At 50.0% G+C, this 25,297-nt stretch overlaps 2 protein-coding genes across 11 annotated transcripts in view; one reads left to right on the top strand and one right to left on the bottom strand.

Annotated features, from left to right (window-relative positions):
- The window catches only part of STX1B (syntaxin 1B), a 33,494-nt gene extending 18,597 nt beyond the window's left edge, over positions 1 to 14,897 (bottom strand). The window contains exon 1 of one of the 2 annotated variants that reach the window (XM_067013594.1): positions 14,801 to 14,897. Coding sequence is in view for 1 of the 2 variants with exons in the window: in XM_059036267.2 (XP_058892250.1) it covers positions 1 to 30 (30 nt within the window). In the remaining variant the exon portion in view is untranslated. Of the gene's footprint in view, positions 535 to 14,800 lie in introns of those variants that run through there. The other variant, XM_059036267.2, reaches the window with a different exon arrangement.
- On the top strand, positions 484 to 23,571 carry STX4 (syntaxin 4). Of its 9 annotated transcripts, none has more exons than XR_010836590.1 (14): positions 484 to 590; positions 8,339 to 8,623; positions 14,212 to 14,348; positions 14,436 to 14,812; positions 15,461 to 15,562; positions 15,675 to 15,774; positions 15,911 to 15,985; positions 16,727 to 16,797; positions 18,316 to 18,424; positions 18,496 to 18,572; positions 18,810 to 18,947; positions 19,836 to 19,946; positions 21,359 to 22,667; positions 23,350 to 23,571. XR_010836590.1 is itself a non-coding variant. In XM_067013589.1 (14 exons), the coding sequence occupies exons 4-13, from the start codon at positions 14,759 to 14,761 to the stop codon at positions 20,104 to 20,106; spliced, it is 918 nt and encodes a 305-aa protein (XP_066869690.1). In that variant the 5' UTR covers positions 484 to 590; positions 8,339 to 8,623; positions 14,212 to 14,348; positions 14,436 to 14,758; the 3' UTR covers positions 20,107 to 20,124; positions 21,359 to 23,571. The 9 variants fall into 9 exon arrangements, 8 of the variants coding, with proteins under 8 accessions (XP_066869690.1, XP_066869689.1, XP_066869685.1 ...); XM_067013589.1 differs by adding an exon at positions 20,026 to 20,124 and having other exon boundaries at positions 21,359 to 23,571; XM_067013588.1 differs by lacking the exons at positions 21,359 to 22,667; positions 23,350 to 23,571 and adding exons at positions 20,026 to 20,124; positions 20,220 to 20,472.
- Positions 23,572 to 25,297: the final 1,726 nt, after the last annotated feature.

The following is a 25,297-nucleotide window of genomic DNA, read 5'->3' on the forward strand; positions in this document are numbered from 1 at the left end:
ACTCCGCAGCTCCTGAGTCCGATCCTTCATCCTGCGACGGCTCCTCCTCCTCCTCCTCCTCCTCGTTCTCCTGCCTCTCCTCTGCTCCCTGCCTCCTGCCTCGGTGCTGGAGTCCTGAGTCTGGGGGCGCCGGCGGGGGAGCGCCGAGACCGCTGTAGGGGGGCCCGCGGGCGGGGGCGGGGTGAGGGGCGGCGGGCTGAGCGCCGGGCAGGGGCAGGGGCCTGGGCCTGGCTCGGCTCTGCCGGGGCTGCGGTGGCGATGCGGCTGCGGCACAGGCTTGGATGGAGGGATGCGGGAGCTGAAGCGCGGGGGAGGGGGGAGGAGGGAGGTAAGGAGGAAGGGAGGGAGGGGGGAACCGGGAGGGGGCGGGGAGCAGGGGGCATGCGCAGCGCCCGGGGCTGGGGGCGCCTGGGGGTTGTAGTCCGGGGAGGGGGACCCAGGAGGGAGGGAGACTGGAGAGGCCTAGAGGGGGTGGGGAAGGGCAGAGCCACAGAAGCAGGGAGAGATGCGGAGAGACGGAGGAGATGCGGCTGGAGGCACAGAGATGCTGCTGTGGGACGGGGGTGACGGTGGAATGGCAGAAAGAAGGGGTAAGGGAATGAATTAAGGGAATAGCCTGCGGAGAGGTGCTGTGGATCCCTTTACACCAGGAGATATAGATAGATTTTATAGTTTGTGTTTGGGAGTATCTGCGTGAGTCTGTGCACGACCACCTCTGTGTGTGTGTGTCCCTGCGGGAGGCTCCTTGGACACTAAAAATAGCAAGAGTGACCCTCTCTGGTGGCTTTTGTGATGCAAGGAATCGGCCAAGCCTAGCTGAGAAGGACATGGGGCTTGTTTTTCTGCACAGCCTTCCCCACTCTAAGTGTGAGAGTCCCCGGACAGCGTGGGTCACAGAGCTCTGCTTGTCGACCTCGAGGCACATGGTTCTCACCACCTCCGGGGACCTCCTGGCCTATCTTTAGATGGCTCTGACTGTCAAAACAAAACTTGTCCTTACTGGGGGGGGAGTTCTGGTCCCCCCGAGGGTCCAAGTACCCTGCATCCCTCTCCTTAATGCCTGCCTCACCTCTTCCCATCTCCACGTCTCAACATCACATCAAGTCCTCTACCCCTGCAATGGGGCTTTGGCCTCCAACAGGCCTTGAACCTGCTTCTGCCAAGTTACCCAGTGACCTCCTCTATGCCGAATTCATGGACCACTTGCCAGGCCTTATCCTCCATGATCGGAGGATATAGGACACCGATGACCCCTCTCTTCTTGAAATCCTTCCCACCTTGGCTCCCACCTGCCTCCTGCCTCCCGCGCCTCCCCCTCCAAACTCTGGATGTTGTTTCCCAGCCTCCTTCCAGACCGCCCACCCCCCCTTTCTTCCACATCCCCGCAGCAGCAGGGTTTCCGGGGCCCCCTCCCAGTTTCTCTTCTTTTTTGACCCTGTCACCTCCCCAGGTTCAGCCGCGCCTACATGCCTGCAATATCCACACCTATACCTGCAGGCCAGGTCCTCCTCCTCGAGGGCAGCACCTGCTATATGCCTGAGCACTGAGCTGAGCGCCAAGACCAGAGACCAAAGATGCACTCGGAGACGTGTGGATCCATAACTATCGTAAGCGAGGCCACGGCTTTGACACTGACCACAAAGACTGTGGTGGCCTCGCCTTCCCCCAAAGTACTCTCCATCAAAGAGGGCAGTTCCGTCCACCCAGTCACTCAAAGCACACAGAAAGCTGTCCTTGGCTCCCTCCCCCATCCAAAGAATGCTACCATGTTCCGAGCAAGTCCCTGGTAGCCCCCATAATCCTTCCAACCTCAGGACAGCTACTGCTATTATCCCAATTGCCCAGATCAGGAAACAGGCTTGGAATGGTTAAATAACAGTTAGTAAAGGACAGGGCTGGGGCTCTTGCCTGCATCTTTTGATTACAAAGCTCATTCTTGTAAGACCACAAGGTTCTAGCCCCTCCCTCAACTGCCAAATCCAGAGCTGTCTCCTGGTCCCCTCCATCCCCACCACCCCTGGTCAGTCTAGGGGTGACTGACCTGGGCCATCGGAACAGCCTCCTTTTGGAGAATTCCCTGGCCGTCCAGTGGTTGGTTAGGACTTGGCACTTTCACTGCCATGGCCCGGGGTTCAATCCCTGATTGGGGAACTAAGATTCTGCAAGCCGTGCGGCATGGCCAGAAAAGAAAGAAAGAAAGAAAGAACAGCCTCCTTTCTGGTCTTCCCGCCTGCAGCCCTTTTCCTTCACATCCAGTTCTCTACCCAGGTGCTAGTGTGATCACCCCCACAAAGAAATGAGATAATAACAGTCCCCTACATCAACGAAGTCAACGCCCCACAACTTCCCGGATTACACTCAATAGCTGCTCTGGCATTTGGCCCCCATCACCTCATCTCTCCTACCACTTCCCTCCCTGTTCCATGGACCCCAGGCCTAACGACATCAAGGAATCATGGACCCCAAACACCTCGGAGTCTTTTGCTGTGTCTTCTCCTCTGCCCGCTACGCTGTTTTGTCCCTTCATTGATAGTCAGCCTTCTCCTCCTTCAAGACCCAGTTTAAGCCTCTCCCAGCAGTCCAGGCTGCCAGCCTCATGAGCTGTGGGCTGAGTCTGCTTCCACACTAGACTCATTTGTTTTTTTTTTTTGGCCGCCCCGCGACTTGTAGGATCTTACTTCCCCCACCAGGGATGGAACCCGTGCCCCCTGCAGTGGAAGCACGGAGTCCTAACCACCGGACTCCCATGGGAGTCCCATGGGGCTGACTCATTTCTGCTTCTCCCCAGCAACTAACACGAGGTGAGGCACAAAGTAGACATTCACTAAAAATCTGAATGAAGAGATGAATAAATGAATGGCATATTCCCTCATACCTTTATCCCAGCATAAAGGCAAAGAAAATAAGTTCCATGAAAGCAGGGATTTTCTAAAAATTGAAATATAATTGATGTACAGTATAAGTTACGGGTGTACACCATAGAGATTCACAATTTTTAAAGATTATACTCCATTTGTAGCCATTATAAAATATCGGCTATATTCCCTATGTTGTACAATATATCCTCATAGCTTAGTCATTTTATACATAATAGTTTGTACCTCTTAATCTCCTACCCCTATATTGTCCTTCCCCCTCCCTCTCCCGACTGGTAACCACTAGTTTGTTCTCTATAACTGTGAGTCTGCTTCTTTTTTGCTATATTCACTAGTTTGTTGTATTTTCCAGATTCTACATATAAGTGATGTATACAGTATTTGTCTTCCTCTGCCCGACTTATTTCACTTAGCATAATACCCTCCAAATTGTTGCAAATGACAAAATTTCATTATTTTTTGTGTGCGGCTGAGTAGTATTCCGTTGTGTGTGTGTGTGTGTGTGTGTGTGTACCACATATTCTTTATCCACTCATTTGTTGATGGACACTTAGGTTGCTTCCATATCTTGGTAATTGTAAACAATGCTGCCGTGAACATTGGGCTGCAATTATCTTTTTGAATTAGTTTTTAAAAAATTGTTGCTGTTGTTGTTTGGAAATATACCAAGGAGTGGAATTGCTGGGTCATATGGTAGTTCTATTTTTAGTTTTTTGAGAAACCTCCATACCGTTTTCTGCAGTGGCTGCAGCAATTTACATTTCCACCAACAGTGTACGAGGGTTCCCTTTTCTCCACATCCTCGCCAACATTTGCTATTGGTGTTCTTTTTGATGATAGCCATTCTGACAGGTGTGAGGTGAGATCTCATGGTGGTTTTGATTTGCATTTCCCTGATGATAGCGATGTTGAGCATCTTTTTATGCGTCTGTTGGCAATCTGTATATCCTGTTTGGAGAAGTGTTTATTCAGGTCTTCAAGGCAGGGGTTTTTGCTTGTTTTGTCCATTGCTGGTTCTCCAGTGGCACTATGGCACCTGGCACATAGTAGGTGCTCAATAAATATTAGTTAAATGAAAAAAACCGAAACAAAAAAGTAAATATTCATTAAATGAATGAATGTGTGAAAGATGCACAATTCAAATCTGGCTGTGGCTCTAAGGACACATATAGGCACCCAAGATGTGATGACAATGGTAATCCGTCTCACAGGTCAGTGATTTTGAGCTCAATACATCCATGATCACTTAAAGTCCACTCAATAACAATGTGAGGTGGGTTGCCTGGACCACACACCAGCCTCCTATGCAGTCTCCCTGCCTGAGTGGCCTTTCTAGAGCATCAATATCACCAGGCCAGCCCCTGCTCAGAAAACCACTCCAGTTCCCCGTTGCTGATGAGATAAAGCTCAGACTTTCTCACCTGACTTCCCACTTTAGCACGTACCACCATTCCCCATGTACCTGATTCTGGTCCCAAGGTAGTTCCTGCGTCTCCCCACCTCCATGCCTTTCTTCATGTTGTTCCTGACCCTTGGAATACCTTTCCCTCTCCCATCTCCAAGTCCAACTCCTACTCTTCCTTTCAAGGTGAGCTGCAGGAGTCTTTCTTGACCCTCCCGAAGCTGGAGGGCAAGCCTGTGACATATACAGGTGACCAGGTCTCTTCCTCGGAAATTCTGAGTCAGTAGATCTGGGTTTTTAGCAATTACCTCTGGCAATTCTTATTTTCAGTCAAGTTTGGGAACCACAGTGTATCAGATAGGCAAGGCTAAGGCTAGGCTATGCTACATAACAAATATCTCCCAAATCTCAGTGATTTAATACAACAAAGGTTTATTTTTGTAGTGGGCTTGGGTTACTTCCCAGAGCATCTATCCTTCAAGGAAGACTCCGTGCTTCAGGTGGCAAAATTTAAATGCAGCTTAACAACGCATTGGACTCTGAGTGCCTTATATTCAAGGACCCCATCTGATTAATCTCTGCCTCCCCATGGTACCTGGCACAGGACCTATCACACCTGCTTGCTCAGGAACAAAAGAAGGAATACCCATTTGACCTATTCATCCATTAACCAGTATTTATTGAGGCCCTGCTCTTTGTGCCAGGACTATGCTCTGTGGCTACAGACACAGAAGAGGGCAAAACAAACATCAACCTGTCCCCATGGAGCCACTTACCTAACTTCTCTAAGCCCCAGTTTTCCAATCTGTAAAACAGGCTCTAATCCTTACGCTTCAGGCACAGCATGAGGATTTACTGAGAAAATGAGCATGAAAGCCATTTATAAACTTGAAAAATTTCAATTCAAGCAGATGTGGAAAAGCACTGTTATTCTGGTATGTGACCCTTCCTGTTCCTCCACCCCTCAAATCCAGTGCTCAGGTTATGTTCATTAGGGCCCTGGAATTTAGTCACACATCCCTCTCCACACTGTTCCTACTGTCTGTTAAAATCATCCTGAACCCCAAAGTGAATATAATGTTAATAACCTACATAGTGCTTATCATGTGTCAAGCTCTGTTTAAGTGTTTTTGTTTGTTTTTAAATTTTTTTGGCCACACCACACAGTATGTAGGATTTTAGTTCCCTGACAAGGGATCGAACCCACTCCCTCTGCATTGAAAAGGCAGAGTCTTAACCACTGGGCCATCAGGGAAGTCCCTGTTTAAGTGTTTTATACGTGTTAATTCATTTAATCTTCACAAAAATCATCTGGGATTACTGTTATTATTACCTCCATTTACAGATTAGGAAACTGAAGTAAAAGAGTTTAAGTAACTTACTCGAGACAGGAGCTAGGATTCAAACCAGGCAGAAATCCTGGACTACTGAAACATTCTCCTGATCGACGGGTATCTGCCTCCCGGTGGGCTCATTCTAGCGCTTCTCTCCATCAAAACCAGAGTCAACATCCTGCAGCAGAGACTAGATCATGGCACTGACTTTGTAGATGTGTTTTGGGAGAACCGATGGCGTTATAATACTGAGTCTTCCTATCCACGTACGTGGTATATCTAGCCATTAGTTTAGGACTTCTTTAAAGTCTTTCAATAAAATTTTAAGGGCTTCCCTGGTGGCGCAGTGGTTGAGAGTCCGCCTGCCGATGCAGGGGACACGGGTTCGTGCCCCGGTCCGGGAGGATCCCACATGCCACGGAGCGGCTGGGCCCGTGAGCCACGGCCGCTGAGCCTGCGCGTCCAGAGCCTGTGCTCCGCGACGGGAGGGGCCACAGCAGTGAGAGGCCCGCGTACCGCTAAAAAAAAAAAAAAAAAAAAAAATTTAAAAATGTTCTCTCATAAAGGCCACTGACATATTCTTAAAAGATTTATTTAGGCACCATATATTTCTTTTTAAAAAATATTTATTTATTTATTTGGCTGTGCTGGGTCTTCATTGCGGCACGCAGGATTTTCATTGCTGCGTGCAGGATTTTCTTTGTGGCATGTGGGATCTTTTCAGTTGTGGCACGCTGGATCTAGTTCCCTGACCAGGGATTGAATCTGGGTTCCCTACATTGGGAGCATGGAGTCTTAGCCACTGGACCACCAGGGAAGACCCAGGCATCATATATTTCTGTAAATGGTGTTTTTACATTTCCTAGTAGTTTGTTGCTATGATTTATAATGGCAATTTATTTTAAGGTACTTCTCTTATTCCCGCAAACTTGCCTCCACATACAGCAAGGGCCAGAGACTGAGGAGTGCTCTAGGACCCTCCTCCTCCCTCACCATCCCTTCCAATCTGCAACTGTGTCTGATAGATTCTGTCTCTTTAGTGAATGTTGCATCCCTAACTTCAGGCCTCATTATTTTTGGCCTGATTCCAAACTGATCTCCCAATCAACCTTCACTATAGTCAATACTTACTGCACCCTTGTGCAAACAGAGAAAGGTGTCCTTTCCCAGGACACTCTACCTCCATCTGTCAGATAACTGCTGTAATAAATGTTCAAATACATGGTGTCTACATGTACTTGGTGGCTCTTTTGTGTGGTGCCTTTGTAGTGCACACTGGCCAGTCTTCTGTGGTGGCCTTGCACGTGGCCACCAGAGGGTATCTCTGTAAAATGCAAGTTTGATCATGGTGTTCTGTCAGGGGCTGGCTAGCTGTGTCCCCCCCAAATTCATATTCTGAAGCCCTAATTCCCAATGTAATGGTAGCAGAAGATGAGGCCTTTGGGAGGTAATCAGGTTTAGATCAGGTCATGAGGGTGGAGCCCCTGATGGAATTAGTGCCCTTATAAGAAAAGGAAGAGACAGCGGAACTTTCTCTTTCTGCCATGTGAAGACACAGTGAGTACAAGCTAGGAAGAGAGCCCTTACCAAGAACTAAATCTGTTGGCACTTTTTTTTTTTTTGGCCGCGCCATGCTGCTTGTGGGATCTCAGTTCCCCAACTAGGGATCGAACCCTGGCCCTGGGCAGTGAGAGCGCAGAGTACTAACCACTGGACCGCCAGGGAATTCCCTCTGTTGGCACCTTGACCTTGGACTTTCCAGCCTCCAGAACTGTGAGAAATAAATGTCTGTCGTTTAAGCCACCAAGTATATGGTATTTTGCTAGAGCAGCCCAAGCTAAGACATATTCCTTTGCTTAAAATTATTCAAAGGTATGCCTTTACCACTCTTTCTTTGATATGATAATTTAAAATAAATAATACTGGGCTTCCCTGGTGGCTCAGTGGTTAAGAATCCACCTGCCAATGCAGGGGACACGGGTTTGAGCCCTGGTCTGGGAAGATCCCACATGCCGCGGAGCCACTAACCCCGTGCGCCACAACTACTGAGCCTGCGCTCTAGAGCCCACAAGCCACAACTACTGAGCCCGTGCGCCACAACTACTGAAGCCCGTGCGCCAAGAGCAAGTGCTCTGCAACAAGAGAAGCCATTGCAGTGAGAAGCACCATAACAAAGAGCAGCCCCCACTCACTGCAACTAGAGAAAGCCCGCGTGCAGCAACAAAGACCCAATGCAGCCAAAAATAAATAAATAAAACAAATAAATAAAAATAAATAATACTTTCACATGGTCCAAAAATCTAAATTATACAAAAGGTTTCCAGTGAAAATTCTTACTCTAACAATTGTACTCACTACCTGAGTCTCGCAAACCACCCACAGGAACCACTTCTATTTGTTTACGCATAACTTCCCAGGATTTCTTTATGAGGTTCCAGGAAAAACACGTACATATGCCCACGCACACACACTCACACGCACACTTTTTTTCTTATACAACAGTAGCATGATACACTCATTCTAACATTAAACTAACAATATATTTTGAAATGTTTTCATATTTATACATAATGAATATCTTCATTCTTTTTGATGGCTGCATACCCACTAATGGACAAGTTTCGGATGTACTGCAAACAATATCCGGTGAATAACATTGATGTATGTGTCATTTCACATATGTGCAGATATGGTGAACTAAAATTCCATTTCTTCACCCTTTGCAGCCCGTATGGACTTGTGACTTGCTTTGACTAACAGAATATTAGTGCAAAGTAATGTTGTGCCGGAAGGCCTCAAGAGACTTTGCAGCTTCTACTCTCACCCTCTTGGAACTCTGAGGCCACTATGCTATGAAGAAACCCAGGATGAAATACCATAGAGAGAGAGTGGCTCAGCCATCCTGGTCAACTGGACCATCAGAGCTTAGGTCCCAGACATGTAAGTGTGAGAGAGGTCGTCGTGGGCCATCCAACTCTAGCCAAGGGGCAAGCTGACCGCTGCTGAGTAAGGTAAGTAAGGTAAGTAAGGTAAAATGGGCAGAAAAACCACCCAGCCATTCTTAGAATCTGGAGACACAATATATGCATTCAGAATTCAGAAACAATATAATTATACATTCAGAATCTTGATAACTATGGTCAGGGTTGTATCATTTTGCAGCACCCCCAATGAGTGAAAGTCCCTGTTTCCCCACAGTTTTGCCAAAAGACTATGTTGTCAAACATATGGATTTTGCTGGACTTTCCTGGCGGTCCAGTGGCTAAGACTCCACACTTCCACTGCAGGGGGCACGGGTTCTATCACCGGTTGGGGAACTAGGATCCCACAAGCTGCGCAGTGTGGCCAAAAAAGAAAAAAAGAAGAAAAAAAAAAAACATATGAATTTTGCTAGTGCAATAAATTAAAAAATAATATCTCAGTATTATCTTAACTTCACCTCTCTTATTATGTGCAAAGATGAACATCTGCATATTTGTTTCTCTTTATTGTCTTTTTGTGATCTGTCATGTTCTTTGCCCATTTTTTTAATTGAACTGTTGGTCTTTCTTATCGATATATGGGAGTTCTTTAAATAGTAGGGAGATTAGCCCTTTGTATATGATAAGGACTGCAAATATTTTTTCCCAGTTTATTGTCCTTTGATTTTGCTTTGACTTTTTTTTGCCATGCAAAATTTTTTCACGTAGATAATATATTAATCTTTTATTTGATAGTTTCTGAATTTTTCATATCCATTGGTAATGTGCTTCTATTTTTATTTTTTTATTGAAGTTTGGTTGATTTACAAGTTGTGTTAGTTTCAGGTGAACAGCAAGGTGATTCAGTTATACATACATATATATCTTTATTTTTTCAGATTTTTTCCCTTATAGATTGTTACAAAATATTGAGTATAGTTTCTGAATTTTGAGTTGTAGTTGGAAAGGCCTTCCTCACTCTAAGAATTATAAAGAATTTTGCCCATATTTTCTTCTAGTATTTTATTTTATTTAAAAAAATTTTTAAATTTTGGCTGTTGCGTCTTTGTTGCTGTGCATGGGTTTTCTCTAGTTGTGGCAAGTGGGGGCTACTCTTTGTTGCGGTGCGTGGGCTTCTCATTGTGGTGGCTTCTCTTGCTGTGGAGCATGGGCTCTAGGCGCACGGGCTTCAGTAGTTGTGGCACGTGGGCTCAGTAGTTGCAGCTCGTGGGCTCTAGAGCGCAGGCTCAGTAGTTGTGGCGCACAGGCTTAGTTGCTCCACAGCAGGTGGGATCTTCCCGGACCAGGGCTCAAACCCGTGTCCCCTGCATTGGCAGGCAGATTCTTTAACCACTGCACCACCAAGGAAGCCCTCCTCTAGTATTTTTATGGAGGTTATCCTGACAAGGTGTGTGGAGCATCACCTTTAGAATGAAGTTCAAGGCCAAGGTTATGGCATGGGTGACCCGGTGTCATCCACATGGAGAGGAAACAGGAGGAACAGAAGCTGGTTTAGGAGATTCTCAGGGGGAGATGATGCATGGTGTTTGGGACACGGTGAGTTTAAGACATTCATGGGACCTCCAGGAGGGGAGGAGGGGATGTCCAGGAGGCAAGTGGATTCAGGGGTCTAGAGCTTACAAGAAAATTGGGGGCTGAAGACGTGGGCTTGGGAGCCAAATACGGATGTCAGTTAAAGCCAAGAGAATGTGTGTAGAGCTTAAAGAAGGGAGGTTCTCAGATGGCGCTCTAGGCAGTGATCAAGGTCAGGCTCAAGACACATCATGAGGAGAGAGCTGTGTGGGCTTCATCTCTGTAGCCCCTGGGGCTTGGGCACAAAACCAGCCTCAGAGACATCTGTAGGGTGAAGAGAAGCCCTTTATGTATACATGCATGGACATCTTTGGTTCCTGGGGAGACTGCAAACAGGGAATGGGAGGAGGACCAACAACCTCCCCGGCAGTCCGCCCCAACCCAACAGGTGTGGAAGAGAGACCCTGTGATGGGGGAAGGAAAAAGGCTCAGTCTTGCAGTCGGCCCCCTCCTCCCCCCACAGATGATCCAAAGCAGAGCATCAATAGGTGGCCGCAACTCCCCAAAGGTGGGTGGAACACAGGGAGCCATCCCTGGTTGGCGTTTTCCTTGGATCCTAGTGTACTGGTTAAGAGCATAGAGTCTGGGGCTTCCCTGGTGGTTCAGTGGTTAAGTATCCACCTGCTAATGCAGGGGACACCGGTTCGAGCCCTGGTCCGGGAAGATCCCACATACTGCGGAGCAACTATGCCTGTGTGCCACAACTACTGAGCCTGTGTATCGCAACTACTGAAGCCCGCGCGCTTAGAGCCCGTGCTCTGCAACAAGAGAAGCCACTGCACTGAGAAGCCCGTGTAGCAACGAAGACCCAAAGCAGCCAAAAATAAATTAATTAATTAAAATAATTAAATAATTTTTTAAAAAGAGTATAGAGTCTGGAGCTTCCTTTCTGGTTCCAAATCCTGGCCCTTGCATTTACTGTGTGTAACTTTGGGCAAATTACTTAACATCTCTGTGCCTCAGTTTCCTCCTCTGTAAAATGAGGACAATAATAGTACTTTCTCATAGAATTGATATGAGGATGAAATGAGCAAATATTTATAAAGTACTAGTATTGGTACCTGGCACATAGTAAATGCTAGGTAACTATTAAATTAAAAAGAAATAATTTCATTCCTTCATGAATACTTATTGACCAGCTACTATGTGCCAGGCACTGTTGTAGGCTCTGGGGACACGGCAGTGAATAATGCAGGTGAAAATCCCTGTCCTCATGGAGCTTACATTCTAGTAGGGTGGAGAGGAGGGGTGGAGGCAGACAATATATAAAATAAATTAGCAAAATATATGGTGTGTCAGATCCAAGTGGAGACATGAGAGATGGGCAGGAGTTGGCAAGACAGCTAGCCTAGGATCTGGCGCACAGTGGGGCTCAGGAGATGGAAAGGGGAAGGAAGACGAGCAGCAGCGTGGAAACCCTGGCAGAGACACTGGGGCTGCTGACATCATCAGAGTGACAATCGTCATCATCACCGTCATATAATAGCAGCAAACACTTAGCTAGCACCTAATACCAGATACTGTTCTTTCACTTTACACATATATCATTTTGTGTGTGTGTGTGTGGTACGCGGGCCTCTCACTGCTGTGGCGTCTCCCGTTGCGGAGCACAGGTTCTGGAAGCACAGGCTCAGCAGCCATGGCTCATGGGCCTAGCTGCGCCGCGGCATGTGGGATCTTTCCGGACTGGGGCACGAACCCGTGTCCCCTGCATCGGCACACGGACTCGCAACCACTGCACCACCAGAGAAGCCCACATATATCATTTAATTGAATCCTTATGGCAACGCTATGAGATTGGTACTATCATGGTTCCCATTTTTCAAATGAGGAAACTGAGTTAACATAGAGAGGTTAAGTAACTTGCCTTACAGAGTTATACAGCAAGTGAACAAGCCGGGATTACAACCCAGGTCATCTGGTTCCACTGTTGGTAGATGGACCCACAGATGGAGGGGACAGGACAAGCTGCCAAGCATTAAGATCAAGTAGGGTTTGGGACTTCCCTGGTGGTCCAGCAGTTAAGGATCCGCCTTGCAATGCAGGGGACGCAGGTTCAATCCCTGGTGGGGGAACTAAGATCCCACATGCTGCGCGGTAACTAAGCCTGCACGCTGCAGCTACTGACCCCACGTGCTCTAGAGCCCAAGCGCCACAACTAGAGAAGCCCGTGCACCACAACGAAGAGCCCGCACAGCCAAAAAAAAAAAAAAAGATCAAGTAGGGTTTGAGCTTCACACAGACTGAAAGGAAAATAACACCCAACACCCACACATTCGAGGCCCAATATAGTTAATGCACCCTTCAAGGCTGCTCAGAGGGCCTGAGAGGAGTCAAAAAGGACCATGAAACAGAGATATGGGCTCAGCTCTGGAAAGCTCCATCCCCAGAGCCATTCCCTCTAGATGGCCTCTGCTCCCCAGCTCCTCCACACACCACTCCATGGGGCTTTGAGCCCAGCCTCCTATGTATGACCTTAAGTCACCATCCCATAGCCCTGTGATCCCATCCAGAGACCACAAATAAAATGATGATTATCATAATCCTGGGAAATTTTAACAAAGGCACCAACAAATCCAGATCATAGCTGGAACCAAGAAGGCAAGTCATCAAAAGGCTGAGAAACAGAGAGAGGCAGGTGGGACTGGTGGGCCAGAGAGACCTGGAATTCACAGTAGTAAAAGCCCGCAGAGGGGGGCTTTTGCAAGACCCTTTCATATCCTTCCTTACCTCACCTGATATTGCTCAATTCTTACCTTAGGCAAAACAGAAATGACCAGACCAAGTTGTCAAATGGAGAAATTAAGGCCCACGGAGAAGCAATGAATTATTTAAGACAGGACTAAAGGTCAGATGTCCAAAAGCCCTTCCACGGTACCACTCAGAGACAGAGAGAGACTAGGGAAAGAGACAGAAGGAAAGAAATGAGGGGGGCAGGGAGGCAGAGGCCAATAGGAAAGACCCAAGAGCAGAGCAATTCTTCCTCATGATTTCCAGGGAACTCTACGGGCAGGGCTTGGCCTCCTGAACCCTTCATTTAAGTCTCTAACCCTTCATTCCCCCGTGGGTTGATCAGAGCAGCACCATCTTCACTCCTTCATTCCCAACCCCAGACGAGCCAAATTCTAAAGGGAAGAGGAGAAGGATCAAAGCCCCTCACATAGAGTGATACAGTACTTGACAGTTTCACTATCATTGAACTTTAGAGCAGGGAATACCCATAAAGACTATTCCCCATCCCCCTATTGCCACCCGTTGTAGAGATGGGAGATCAAGGCCCTGAGATAAGAAGTGACTTTCCAGAAGTCCACAGCAACTCAGTCTCAGAAATCTAGGATTCCTTGGGACTTCCCTGGCTTCCACGGCAGAGGGCATGGGTTCAATCCCTGGGGACTAAGATCCTGCATGCTGCATGGTGTGGCCAAAAAAAAAAAAAAATCTAGATTTCCTTACTAGGGCATAATAGAGAGGGGCCCTTCCTTCCCTTGCTTGACCTTCATATAAGCTCCCTGTAAAGAACCCTGGGATCCAGGAGAACTAATATTCATCCTGGCTATGCTGAGACTCACTCAGTGGCCTTGGGGCCTCCTCCTATAGAATGTAGGTTCCAAAAGTGCAAGGCATTCTTGTCTGTTATGCCCTCATGTATCTCCAGTCCTAGAACAGTGTCTGGCTCATAGTAAATTCCCAATAAATATCCACTGAATGAATGAATGTCTACAGGGCTAGGGTTAGGGAAGTGTCATCGTGACAGCCTGAAGCCTAAAAGAGAAGACTAGGAAACCATAAGCTTCATCTTCAGTTATATGAAAGGCTAAGATTCTGTCCACAAATATTTATTGAGGGTCCACTATGTGCTGGGTACTGAACTAGGTGCTGGGATTCTGGTGAGAACCCTACAGTCATGCCCTCACCTCAAGGGCTGACAGGCCACTATAATGTGGAATTTTTTTGTGGGCTCCAGAGGGTAGACTCCGGTGCAAGGTGGGGGTCTGGGGGGGCGGTCTAAGTGACATGCTGCTCAATATAATAGACTCTTTTCTCAGCCTGAGCTGCCCTGAAATGGTGTCGCTGCTCAGAAGGTGGTGAGTGCAGCGGGACTGCAGCGTTCAAGCCGGGCGCAAGCCGCCCACCTGTCAGAAGCTGTGCCAGGAGTATGCGGGAGAAGAGATTTCTGCCTCGGGTGAGGTCACTTCCCACCCCCAGATGCTCTGCCTACAAAACCCTGCAACTCTCTGATGCTGGATCTTTTTCTTTGCTGAATTTCAAGGTCTCATCATGTTGACAGCTCCAAATTCTAAGTCGTCTGCCCAACACGCCCGGACCCAAAAGAAATAAAGCCGAATTCAGCCAGGGTCCTACCACCCACTGCCTCTGGGGATAGTCAGCGCCCCCTCCTCGCCGCGTGGGGGCTGAAGGGAGGTAACTCGGGCACCGGCGTGCCGAGGACGTCGTGGGGAGATAGGTGTTCCAGAGACGGAGTTGACAGAGCCGAGACATGTGACAGTCGAAGCGTCACGTTATGTGGTCCGAGGGGCTGGGACCGGGTCGGTCACGTGACGCGAGAAGGGTTGCACCGTGGGGTGATGTGAAATGAGGGGCCTCTCAGATTACATACCAATGACGCATTCTCACCCCTTTTGGCAAGTAGGTTTCCGTTTGAAGATGTGATAGTTCCGGCGAAGTAGGCGGGTTCTCACGTCCTGGCAATTTTGCTTCCGTTCGGGGCCCTGCTGCTTCCGACCTCCGCCTTTCCCTCGGGTGGGGAAGGGATGAGATCCCGTGCGCATGCTCCAGTCATCCCAGAGGGGGCGGGGCCGAGGCTACTGGAGCGGGAGGGGGGGAAGAAAAGGGAATTCCAACCTGTGGAAACTTGGGGGTCCCCGAGGTCGGCTCCTTCCCCTTGACTGTGGATGGTGCCAGGGAAAGAGCCTCTAGCGGCTCGTGGGGGGCAGTTTTGGGGTCCGCAGGCTGAGGGCGGAGGGGAGTGTCAGTGGGAGTGGGATACGGGAGTTCCAAACTTAGAATCTTGAGGCCCGCCGGGCTCCGGCGCCGGGGAGAGGGAGCTCGGGCCGCCATGCGGGACAGGACCCACGAGCTGAGGCAGGTGAGAAGTCGGCGCAGCAGGGTCGGGGATGGGCGGACGGGGTGGGGTCTGGCTGGAATGCAGGACTCCTGGTCTTCGGGGCAGGGAGGGGTGGCTGTGGGCTAGGAAGGAAAGACCCGGAAGTCTGTGAGTCCTGCTGGGAGAGAGCAATAGCAAGGAAGTAATGCCAGTGACCCCGGTTCTGACAGGGGGATGACAGCTCGGACGATGAAGACAAGGAGCGAGTCGCGCTGGTGGTACACCCGGGCACTGCACGGCTGGGGAGCCCGGACGATGAATTCTTCCAGAAGGTAAGAGGCTGGGGTCTCGGCCTGGATTCACGAGGGGGCTGGAGGACCCGAGGAGCATAGCGGCCTGGAGCACCCCCATATCTCCTTCAGCGCTCTCGGTCATCCTCCCCAGGTTCGGACAATTCGGCAAACTATTATCAAGCTGGAGAATAAAGTCCGAGAGTTGGAGAAGCAGCAGGTCACCATTCTGGCCACGCCCCTTCCCGAGGAGAGTGAGTGAAACCCTGGGTGTAGAGCGCATGCTCGGCCAGAGAAATTGTGGGGATTGTAGTTCCACGCAGGTGGTGGGCAGGGAGATTTGTTGAGGTAGGAGCTGCTGTTTAGGCATCATGGCTTTCTCTTGTTCAGGCATGAAGCAGGACCTGCAGAACCTGCGCGAGGAGATCAAACAGCTAGGGAGGGACATCCGCGCTCAGCTGAAGGGTGAGCTCCTAGGACCTCTGATCCTAGGACCTACTTTCCTCTGATCCTGCCTGGCTCCTGGTATATCTGGGGAGTGTGTGGTCCAGAGAGGCCAGTGATATATATCCAGGTCACACAGCAGGCCTATGTCTAGAATCTCCATCTCCTGGCTTCCAGTCCAAAGTTCTTTCCACAGCATATGCCTGCCTCTCAGGTTCCCTTATTTATAATGAAACCATTTACATTTGACCCTTGACCGAGGCAGAGGTTAGCGTTGCCACCCCACCCCACCCCCTAAGTCATAATCTGCATATAACTGTATGGTCCACCCTCCATATCCCAGGTCCTGCATGGGTAGATTCAACTAACCGTGGATCATGTAGTTCTGTAGCATGCATTTATTTTCTAAATACCCAAGTATAAGTGGACCCACGCAGTTGTGCAAGGATCAGCTGTACTCCTACAATTCTTGCTGCCCAGTGTGCATTCTTTGGGCAGGCAGATGGCGGTTTTGTTAGGAGGTCTCTGCATGCCTGCGGGAATTCTCCGATGTATTTATTGCAAAGAAAAATATACTTTTGCCTGTCAGAGACTCAGAATTAGTCATTTTATGACAAATTTTATTTCCAAAAAAACCATCCTATGGCGATAAGCACCTCTCTATTGTATGGCTGGGTGGCTGGGGTCCTAGTCCCCAAACGAATTTCAGAAGCCACAGGTCAAACTCCCCTGCTCTGCCAATACTCTTGTGTCTTTCCACAGCCATAGAGCCCCAGAAGGAGGAAGCTGATGAGAACTATAATTCGTTCAATGCAAGAATGAGAAAAACCCAGGTGGGTTCATTATTCCCAGAACTAGGAAATTTCAACTAGTGTTTTATAGATCATTATATGGTAGATGTAAGAAGGAAGGGCCCTTAGAGATCATCAAGTCCAACCAGATGATTTTTTCCAAATGGGGAAACTGAGGCTCAGAGAGGAATAGGATTCACCCAAGGTCAAGAACCCAGGTCTCATGACTTCCAGTCCATTATATCCCTGCCTTCTCCTCCTCCATTCGGTGAGAAGTTGCTGAGTCCCTAGACATGATCTGGGCTCGGCTGTAGGAGATACTTTCTAGAAGCCAAGATGGGGAGTTAAGCTTGAACAGATGACAAAGACATTACTCAGGTAGGACATGGTAGCTAATGGCTCTGCCTAGGGAAGAAGAGGGTGCAGTCAAATGGCCGGGAGGTTCCCTGCCCATGTGACAGGGACATCCTCTGCCCCAGGGACAGAATTCAAGAAGCCAGGAAGAGGAATATCCCTGGGGTGGAAGGTCACTGAATCAACAGCTTTGTAAGGAGATTTGAGGTGGTCTGAGCAGCCTTCTCTGGATGCTCAGTGAGGCATGGTTTGGAGTTCTTGGAGATCAGAGTTGAAGTAGGTGGGCTTAGAGCTCAGCAAAGACCCCAGATTGAAGATGGAACAGTTTGGGCATCTTGAAAGGGTACAGCTGATGCCAGGAGAGCAGATGTGTCTTTGAGGAAGGAACTCCAAGGAATGAGCAGATTTTAGACATCAGCGAAACGGACAAGGAGAGAGGGCGTTTCGGGGGTGGGGGGCTTGTGGTAGTCATTGGTGTGAGAGGCTGACGGCCCAGGTGGGCCTGTAAAAATCTGGGCAATCGCTATGACCCCCGGGCATCCCAGCACACCTTTAGTCTAAGCAGTGAGGCTGGTGTTCAACAAGCATTCCACAAATATTTGTTGAGGGCCTACTGTGTGCCAGACCCTTTTTTAGCTGTTTGGGATACAGCCGTGAACGAAAGATCCCTATCCTCACAGAGCTTACATTCCAGTGCGGAGAGACAATCACCATAATAAATCAGTAAATGATTTTAGAACATAGGACGTATTAAGGGAAAAGAGCAGGAGGAGAGGGAATGAGTACTTTGGGAGAAGGCAGGTTGCAATAAGGTGGAGAAAACTTCACTTAGAAGGTGACATAGTAACAAAGACTAAAGGCTTTTGTGGGGCCTGAGCATTCCAGGCTGAAGGCCTGAGGTGGGGCTGTGCTCTGCTCAGGGAGGAGTAAAGAGCGCATTGTGGTTGGAGGGAAGGGGTGAGGGAACAGTGTTGGGAGGTAAGGTCAGAGGGGCAACGGGGAAAGGGGCGGGTCATATAGGGCCTTGTAGGTCCTGGTAAGGGCTTCGGCTTTTACTTTGAGAGACTGGGGGAGCCTTTCAAGGTGATCAAGGCAGCAGGCACCTATGAGCTCATGCCCTTTGCTCACTGTACCCACGGGGATGCTGAAGCCCAGACCGGGCAGGGATCCTCCCAGGAGCACCCAGCTTCTATTCTCCATCCTTAGCATGGGGTCCTGTCCCAGCAATTCGTGGAGCTCATCAACAAGTGCAACTCAATGCAGTCCGAATACCGGGAGAAGAACGTGGAGCGGATTCGGAGGCAGCTGAAGATCAGTGAGTTGCGGCATCCGGCCCACAGGGTCAGGTGACCTGACCAGCTCTGAGCCTGGCCTTTTCCTTCACAGCAAATGCTGGAATGGTGTCTGACGAGGAGCTGGAGCAGATGCTGGACAGCGGGCAGAGCGAGGTGTTTGTGTCCAATGTGAGTGGCCGCAGCCAGCCTCCCTCTGCCGGGTCCCCCGTCCTCTCTGAGTCCTGGCCCTTCTTCATGGAGGGAATTCAGAGGCCCAGAAGGGCACGAATTAGCCTGCCTGGAACCACTCATCAGGGGCCTGGCCCCAGTTCTAGGCCTGAGGGCTGCCCCAAAGCTGAACGGGAAATTCTGAACCTGCTGCTGGTTTCCCTGTGACTTGTCCCTTCACTCCTGTCCACTCTCCAGATACTGAAGGACACACAGGTGACTCGACAGGCCCTAAATGAGATCTCGGCCCGGCACAGTGAGATCCAGCAGCTTGAGCGCAGTATCCGTGAACTTCATGAGATTTTCACTTTTCTGGCTACTGAAGTGGAGATGCAGGTGGGCACCCCAGGCAGCTGGCCAGGCTTGATCCAGCCCCCAGACGTGAGACCATATTGTGCCTGTCAGCCCACCTCCACCCTTAGCCTCACTCCCCGGGGCTTTGGTTCCCCTCCAGACTGGGCCAAGCCCCCAGGCTGGCCTTTATTTCCATCCTTAGCTGTGCCCCCAAATTGCATCCTCCTCAACAGCTACTTGGATGGCCACTCCTCTATACATTGTACCCCATCCCTCAAACTTGAGCCCACCCCAGGTATGGCCCCAACCCTGGCTCCTCCTCCACCAACAGAATCCACCCTCATACTTCTGAGAGCTCGACAGCTGCCCCCTAGAGGGCCTGCCTCCTAAAATCTGTACAAGGTTGGAATGGGAGGTGGTATTCTTCCCCCGGCCCTTATCTCAGGATAAGGGGAGCTTCCAGCCCTGTGCTGGAGGAGCTGACCCAATGCTCTTTCACAGCTGGGAGTCATGGGGAAGAGCTTTCACTCGGTAGGAGTACCAGGATAGGGAGAGCTTCACAGCAGAGGGGAGACAGGCCTAAAGAACACGTGACTTCAGACAGACTTACGAGGGGACAAAAGTTCACCCTGTGTGAAAAGATAGGAGCCGTGTAAGGCACTCAGCTCCCAGCCAGCACTGCGAGTAGAGGTTGTATGGGGCGAGGGAGCGGGACAGAAGGGACCACATGGTGGAAGGGGGCTCGAAGCCACCTGCAGGAGAGTGGATTTTGGTCAAATGTGGTCCTGCATCCACATCTTTGTTAGTGCAGTGTTTTCTGCCAGGAATGTCCTTCAGTCATTTGTGGTTGGGCTGGGCAGACTGAGGAGCTGCTGGGCCCTCCACCCCCAGTCATTCCTACCTGCCTGAACCGCCCCCTCTTCCGAGCAGGGGGAGACGATCAACAGAATTGAGAAGAACATTCTGAGCTCAGCAGACTACGTGGAACGTGGGCAGGAACACGTCAAGATGGCCCTGGAGAACCAGAAGAAGGCGCGGAAGGTCAGCCTCCCCCCACCCCCACCCCGGGTGGCCCTCCCTCCCCTCCTGAGTTTCCCTGACCCCCCCTCCTCTCCCACAGAAGAAAGTCTTTATTGCCATCTGTTTGTCCGTCACTGTCCTCATTCTGGTGGTCATCATTAGCGTCTCCACGTTGGTTTGATAGCGCTGCATATTCTCGGTGAGATACTGTGGGCCTGCCCCTGGCCTGCCCCATCCCTGACTCCAGCCTTTCCTCCTCCCCTCAGACCCTCTTCTGCCCTCCTTCCCTTGCAGGCACTAAGAGCACCAGGGACCCCGGGTCTACCTTCTCTCCCAGCAGCTGGGGGTGGGCAGGACAGAGCCTCCAGCCAGACCCCTTCCTCACACTGGCCTTGTGCAGAGAGGCAGACGGTCCTTCTGGGGTCGGCAGCCCCTCATCCATGGGGGCCTCCCTCCTCAAGCCACAGTGCCTGGGGGCGGGCCTGCACTGTCCTGTCTGGCTGGGACATGTGGTTTTGTAAGAAATTAAAAAACCAAAAAACAAAAAGCTTGGAGATTCCCCTGTGCATGTGTGTTCCTGAAAAGGCTGGTCCAGGGCCTCCAGGTAACCAGCCTCCCACCTCCTGGCCACCCTTGGGGACAGGCCCAGCCCAGGCAGGCTCAGATCATACTGTCGTAGGTGCTGTGAGCACACCAGGCTGGCAGTGCCCTTCTACTCTCCCATGAGAATGAGTGGGGCTGGGAGGGGGTAACACCCACATCTGGCTGTGAGTCCCTAACCCCAAAGCAGTGAGGCTGGTCCAGGCCAGGATGGGACACAGGTGGGATGTGTGTGTGTGTGTGTGTGTGTGTGTGTGTGTGTGTGTGTGTGTGTGTGTGTGTGATCTATGGCATCTATGGGCATTCCTGAAGCCAAGAAGAAGAGGTACTGTGAAAAAGTAATTGAGCCTGTTACTGTGGATACAGTGGACTAGGAAGGGCCTGTCTCAGATGGGGCGATATCTGAGTGGTGTGGCAAGTGAGGAGGGGCCGGTTATGGGAAGAATCAGTGAAGAGGTTGCCAGGCAAAGGGTTCAACAGGCCAGGCCCTGTGCCCAGAAAAAGGCATTGCCTCTTATATGAGTTCAGGTTAGAGAGCCAGGCACTGCATCAGCTCACCTTGTTTCTCAGGGGTCTTGTGGCTGAAGTGGGTAGAGGAGGCAGAGGAGCCTGACCCCAGGACTCACCTGAGCTCCAGGCCTCCACTCTAAATGTCTGAGAGTTCCAAGTCCCATGCCTAGTTTCTGCAGCTGGGTGTGGCGCCTGTCCCTAGACACCTAGTTTCAGGGCTCGTGGCTCCGAAGCCTGGTGAAAACAGGGAGGTGCCTGATCCTGACCAAGGTCTGGGAGCCGGGTTCCAGCCGCCCTGTCCCATCGCACTTTCGATCCCACAGGTCACCGCTGCTGCTCCTGTAGCCCAGTCCGTCTGGTTGCAGTACCGCTCGCTTCGGCCACCAAGTATGGGGTGCACACGTGGGTGCCGGGGCGACGCGAGCGATGAAGGGCTAGCTGTGTGGTTGTTGGTGCAGACTCTCACCCGCCCCTGGACCCGGGATGGGGGAGGGGTCAGAGGGCGGGATTGGGCCGCGGTGAGGTGGGACTGGGACCGCTCAGCCTCCATCCGCGGTTGGGCGCCCGCCTGCAGCGCCTCCCTGTGGCCCTAGAGTGGCAGTTGCTCGGTGCCTGCGCCAGATCCAAGGGTACACTTGGCCCCGAGTGTACGGGGTGTGGCTGAAGGGTAGCCCGGTCGTCACTTGGAAAACGACTGACTAGCGGACCTAAATGTTGTTCCTGAAGAGCATCAGGATTGGTCCGTAGGGCGTCCTGAAGGAGTGAGCACCGGGTATTAAACAGCAATTAGAGGACGCTGATGTGGGCGGGGCCTCAGAGCGAGTCCTCAGTCGCACCCAAAAGCGATTGGATCACAGAGCTCAAGGGGCATGATCAAACCGCCAAAGGAGACGGAAGGCGGCAGGCCAGTGAGAGACTGGCGGGCGTGCGCGCGGGCGTGCGCAGGGAGTCAGAACCTCACGCGAGAAGGCGTGGCCGGGTCGCTCTCCCTAGCTGCCCGGACTTGCGGCTGGCCGAGTCTGGGAGGTTATCCACGCCTTCGTCCTGCCTGAGATCCTGTGTCCTGTGTACAGAAGAAACTCTAGACGCCTACAGGAAGGAGCCCCTCATTTTCAGAAGCGTGCGAACACTCTAGATGCCCACCTAATGGGGAAACTGCGCGGCCGGATGGATCCTGCCCCAGGGGAAGATTGATTTGGACACGGGGCCTCTGCGCTTCCCTGATTCTGCATTCTCCATCTCTTCCCCTTGCGGCCTGCTTCTTCAGCAGAATCCTGGCCTTTTGGTCGCCTTTGTCCAATCCCCCAGTTTTCTGCCTTCAGAATCAAACTGCACGGCCCATGGTACATAACTGGAATCTGATAGAGACTGTCAAACCGACGCGGAGACCGCCAAACCGACGCGGAGACTGCCACATCTACGCACCTGGGTGTCCACGTGCAGCGTGTGTCTTCCGCTTGGCCGTGCTGGACAGCGCCACCCTGAAAGGCTGCTTACCCATCTCACCCAGGACGCCGTCCAGAACTTCCTGGAAGAGGTTGGCTAGATGGCCAAGCGAGGGCTCAGATGCCGGGCTCAACAATTTGAACTTTTTCTGTGGGCTGTGGGGACCTATAGAAGGTTTTTGAACAGGTGAGTGGCAAGTTTGGAGCAGACTTAGCACACAAGTGCACTGGAGGTTTCACAGGCTCTCTTGCGTATACCCCTTCCCTGTGGGAAACCGACCTGAGTGAGGGGCTAAGGGCAGGTTTTGCACTGAAATCCTGGCTTGGCTGCAGTCAGCCCAGCTTTCAGGGAACATGGCCTGTGTTAGTTGTGGCTTTTCCAAATCATGTTGCATCACAACCTTTCACCTGCAGCCCTCTCCACTTACTCCCTCACCCGCTGAATATTTCATGGTTCAGATTCTTAAGAAAGGGAACCTGACTGGTCTAGGTCAGGCTACATTGACCTACCTATGAATTGTCTACCTTGAGTCAAGATTTTACCCTTGACCAAGAAGTATGAGAGGTATTACATGGTACAAAACGCTGCGGCAGAGTGCATATGAAGCAAGAATGGACGAGTTCAGTGATTGATATCAGTTTCTGGTACAGCCCTGTGGTAGATTATTGTTCCAAATATATGCTGTCCTTCCTACTGGGCCCCTCACTTTAGGAGGATTATACATTCATGCCCCACTTACAATGGGCTTGGCTATGGCCAGTGGAACGTGAGTAGAAATGCAAAGTACCACTTCCAAATAGAAGCTTTAAGCACGAATGAGTATTCTGAGACCTTCCCTTGTCTTTTTCCTTGGCCATGAAACTGTCAGTTGCCAGATCAAGACTTCTTCAGCCTGGAACCCAGAATTAACAGGACATGAAGCTGAGCTGTAGCCCACCTGTAAAATGATGCATAATGTAAATGAGAAACTTCTCTTGCTGTGAGCCACTGATATTTTGAGGTTGGTTGTTTCCACATCAACAGTCCTTTCAACTGTTACAGAATTATTACCCAGCAGTGGGGTGTTGCTACAATAAAAAATAAACCTGAATTGTGTGTCATTGGCTTTGGAGCTGGACAGTGGCTGGTGAGGAAACTACCATTGGAAGCTGGAAAGATGGTGATGTGTGTTATGCAGTGGTGAAGCATTTTTTTAAACTGTAAGCTGGAAATAGAACTAAGAGTATAAATAATGTCCAACTGAGTTTAGAGCTTTAGGCAAAAAATTGGGGAAAGAGAATATTAGTAGCATGCCTTGTTTGCTGTTGGGTGCATTTGACAAGTTACTGTAAGAAAGAGATGACTCAATATAATTGGCCAGTTTTTAAGCAGAAATGGAAGAGAATATAGAAACTCCAGGCAAGTGATCCAAATTTTTAACCAGTGAAAGATATAACTTGACAAGGCCGTTAAGGCACAAAGTTTTATTAAAATTCATCTTTGTGGGACTTCCCTGGTGGCGCAGTGGTTATGAATCCACCTGCCAATGCAGGGGACACAGGTTTGAATCCTGGTTGGGCAGATCCCACATGCCACGGAGCAGCTAAGCCCGTGTGCCACAACTACTGAGCCTGCACTCTACAGCCCATGAGCCACAACTACTGAAGCCCACGTGCCTAGAACCCGTGCTCTACAGCAAGAGAAGCCACTGCAATAAGAAGCCCGCACACTGCAAGGAAGAGTAGCCCCCGCTCGCCACAACTAGAGAAAGCCCACGCGCAGTAAGGAAGACCCAGCGCAGCCAAAAATTAAATAAATAAATTTATTTATTTATTGTAAAATAACAAACTTATCTTCGTGGCAAGGGCCATATCAAGTGTATGGCTCTCATGCCTTATGTAAAAACCTCTGACTTGGTCAAAGTGGTTCCCAGTAAATCCTTTCAGTTATACAAGGTGATTCAGGGAAAAGAGATTAAGAGTGTAACTCTCCATTTGCCTACAACTAAGTCGAAAAAAAGCCATGTCTGAAAAAATTGTGAGTTTGGCTGTTGGTCCGTGGGACTGACTGGAATCAAATAGATAAGAAGCTCCCCTGCCTCCCCCCGACCAAAAAAAACCCCATTAGCTTGGATTTTTAAAAGACCATGAGTGTTCAAGTCTTAAAATGACCTTGAGGGCTTCCAAATTTCTGTGGGCATGAAGGAGACCAAGAAAGCTGCCTTATTAAAGAAAGGCATAACCTCCTAGTGTTCTCAAATGTGACCAAGGAGAATAAAAGTAAAAGGATGGGTCATTATAAGGGCAGAGCCAGGACTTCCCTGGTGGTCCAACGGTTAAGACTCTGTGCTCCCAATGCAGGGACCTGGGTTCGATCCCTGGTCGGGGAGCTAGATCCCACATGCTGCAGCTAAAGATCCAGCACGCCACAACTGAAGATCCCGCACGCAGCAACTAAGATCCAGTGCAGCCAAATAAACAAACAAACAAACAAACAAAAGGCAGAGCCAAGGACATGGAGAAGAATGAACTAGGGAACTAGCCCCAGGAAGAAGTCTCACTCCCAGGGGAAGGAGGAGGTCCTTTTCAACATCTGCCCAGCAGGATTTTTAGAATTATCATAGACCAGTAACTTCTGTCTCCCATTTTTCCTTCTGAATGAGGGTGTTTACTGGTATTATCCTGTCCCTGTTCCACTTCATATGTTGGATGTGTTGGAGGGGACAGAGATAACTTGTGATTGATTGATTGATCTATTTATCTACTTATCTATCTAGTTATTTTTCTATCTAGTTATCCATTTATCTGTTTATTTACTTTGGGTCATAGGTCTCTAGA

Source organism: Kogia breviceps, chromosome 14 (genome assembly GCF_026419965.1).
Source record: "Kogia breviceps isolate mKogBre1 chromosome 14, mKogBre1 haplotype 1, whole genome shotgun sequence".
Taxonomy (NCBI): Eukaryota; Metazoa; Chordata; class Mammalia; order Artiodactyla; family Physeteridae; genus Kogia; species Kogia breviceps.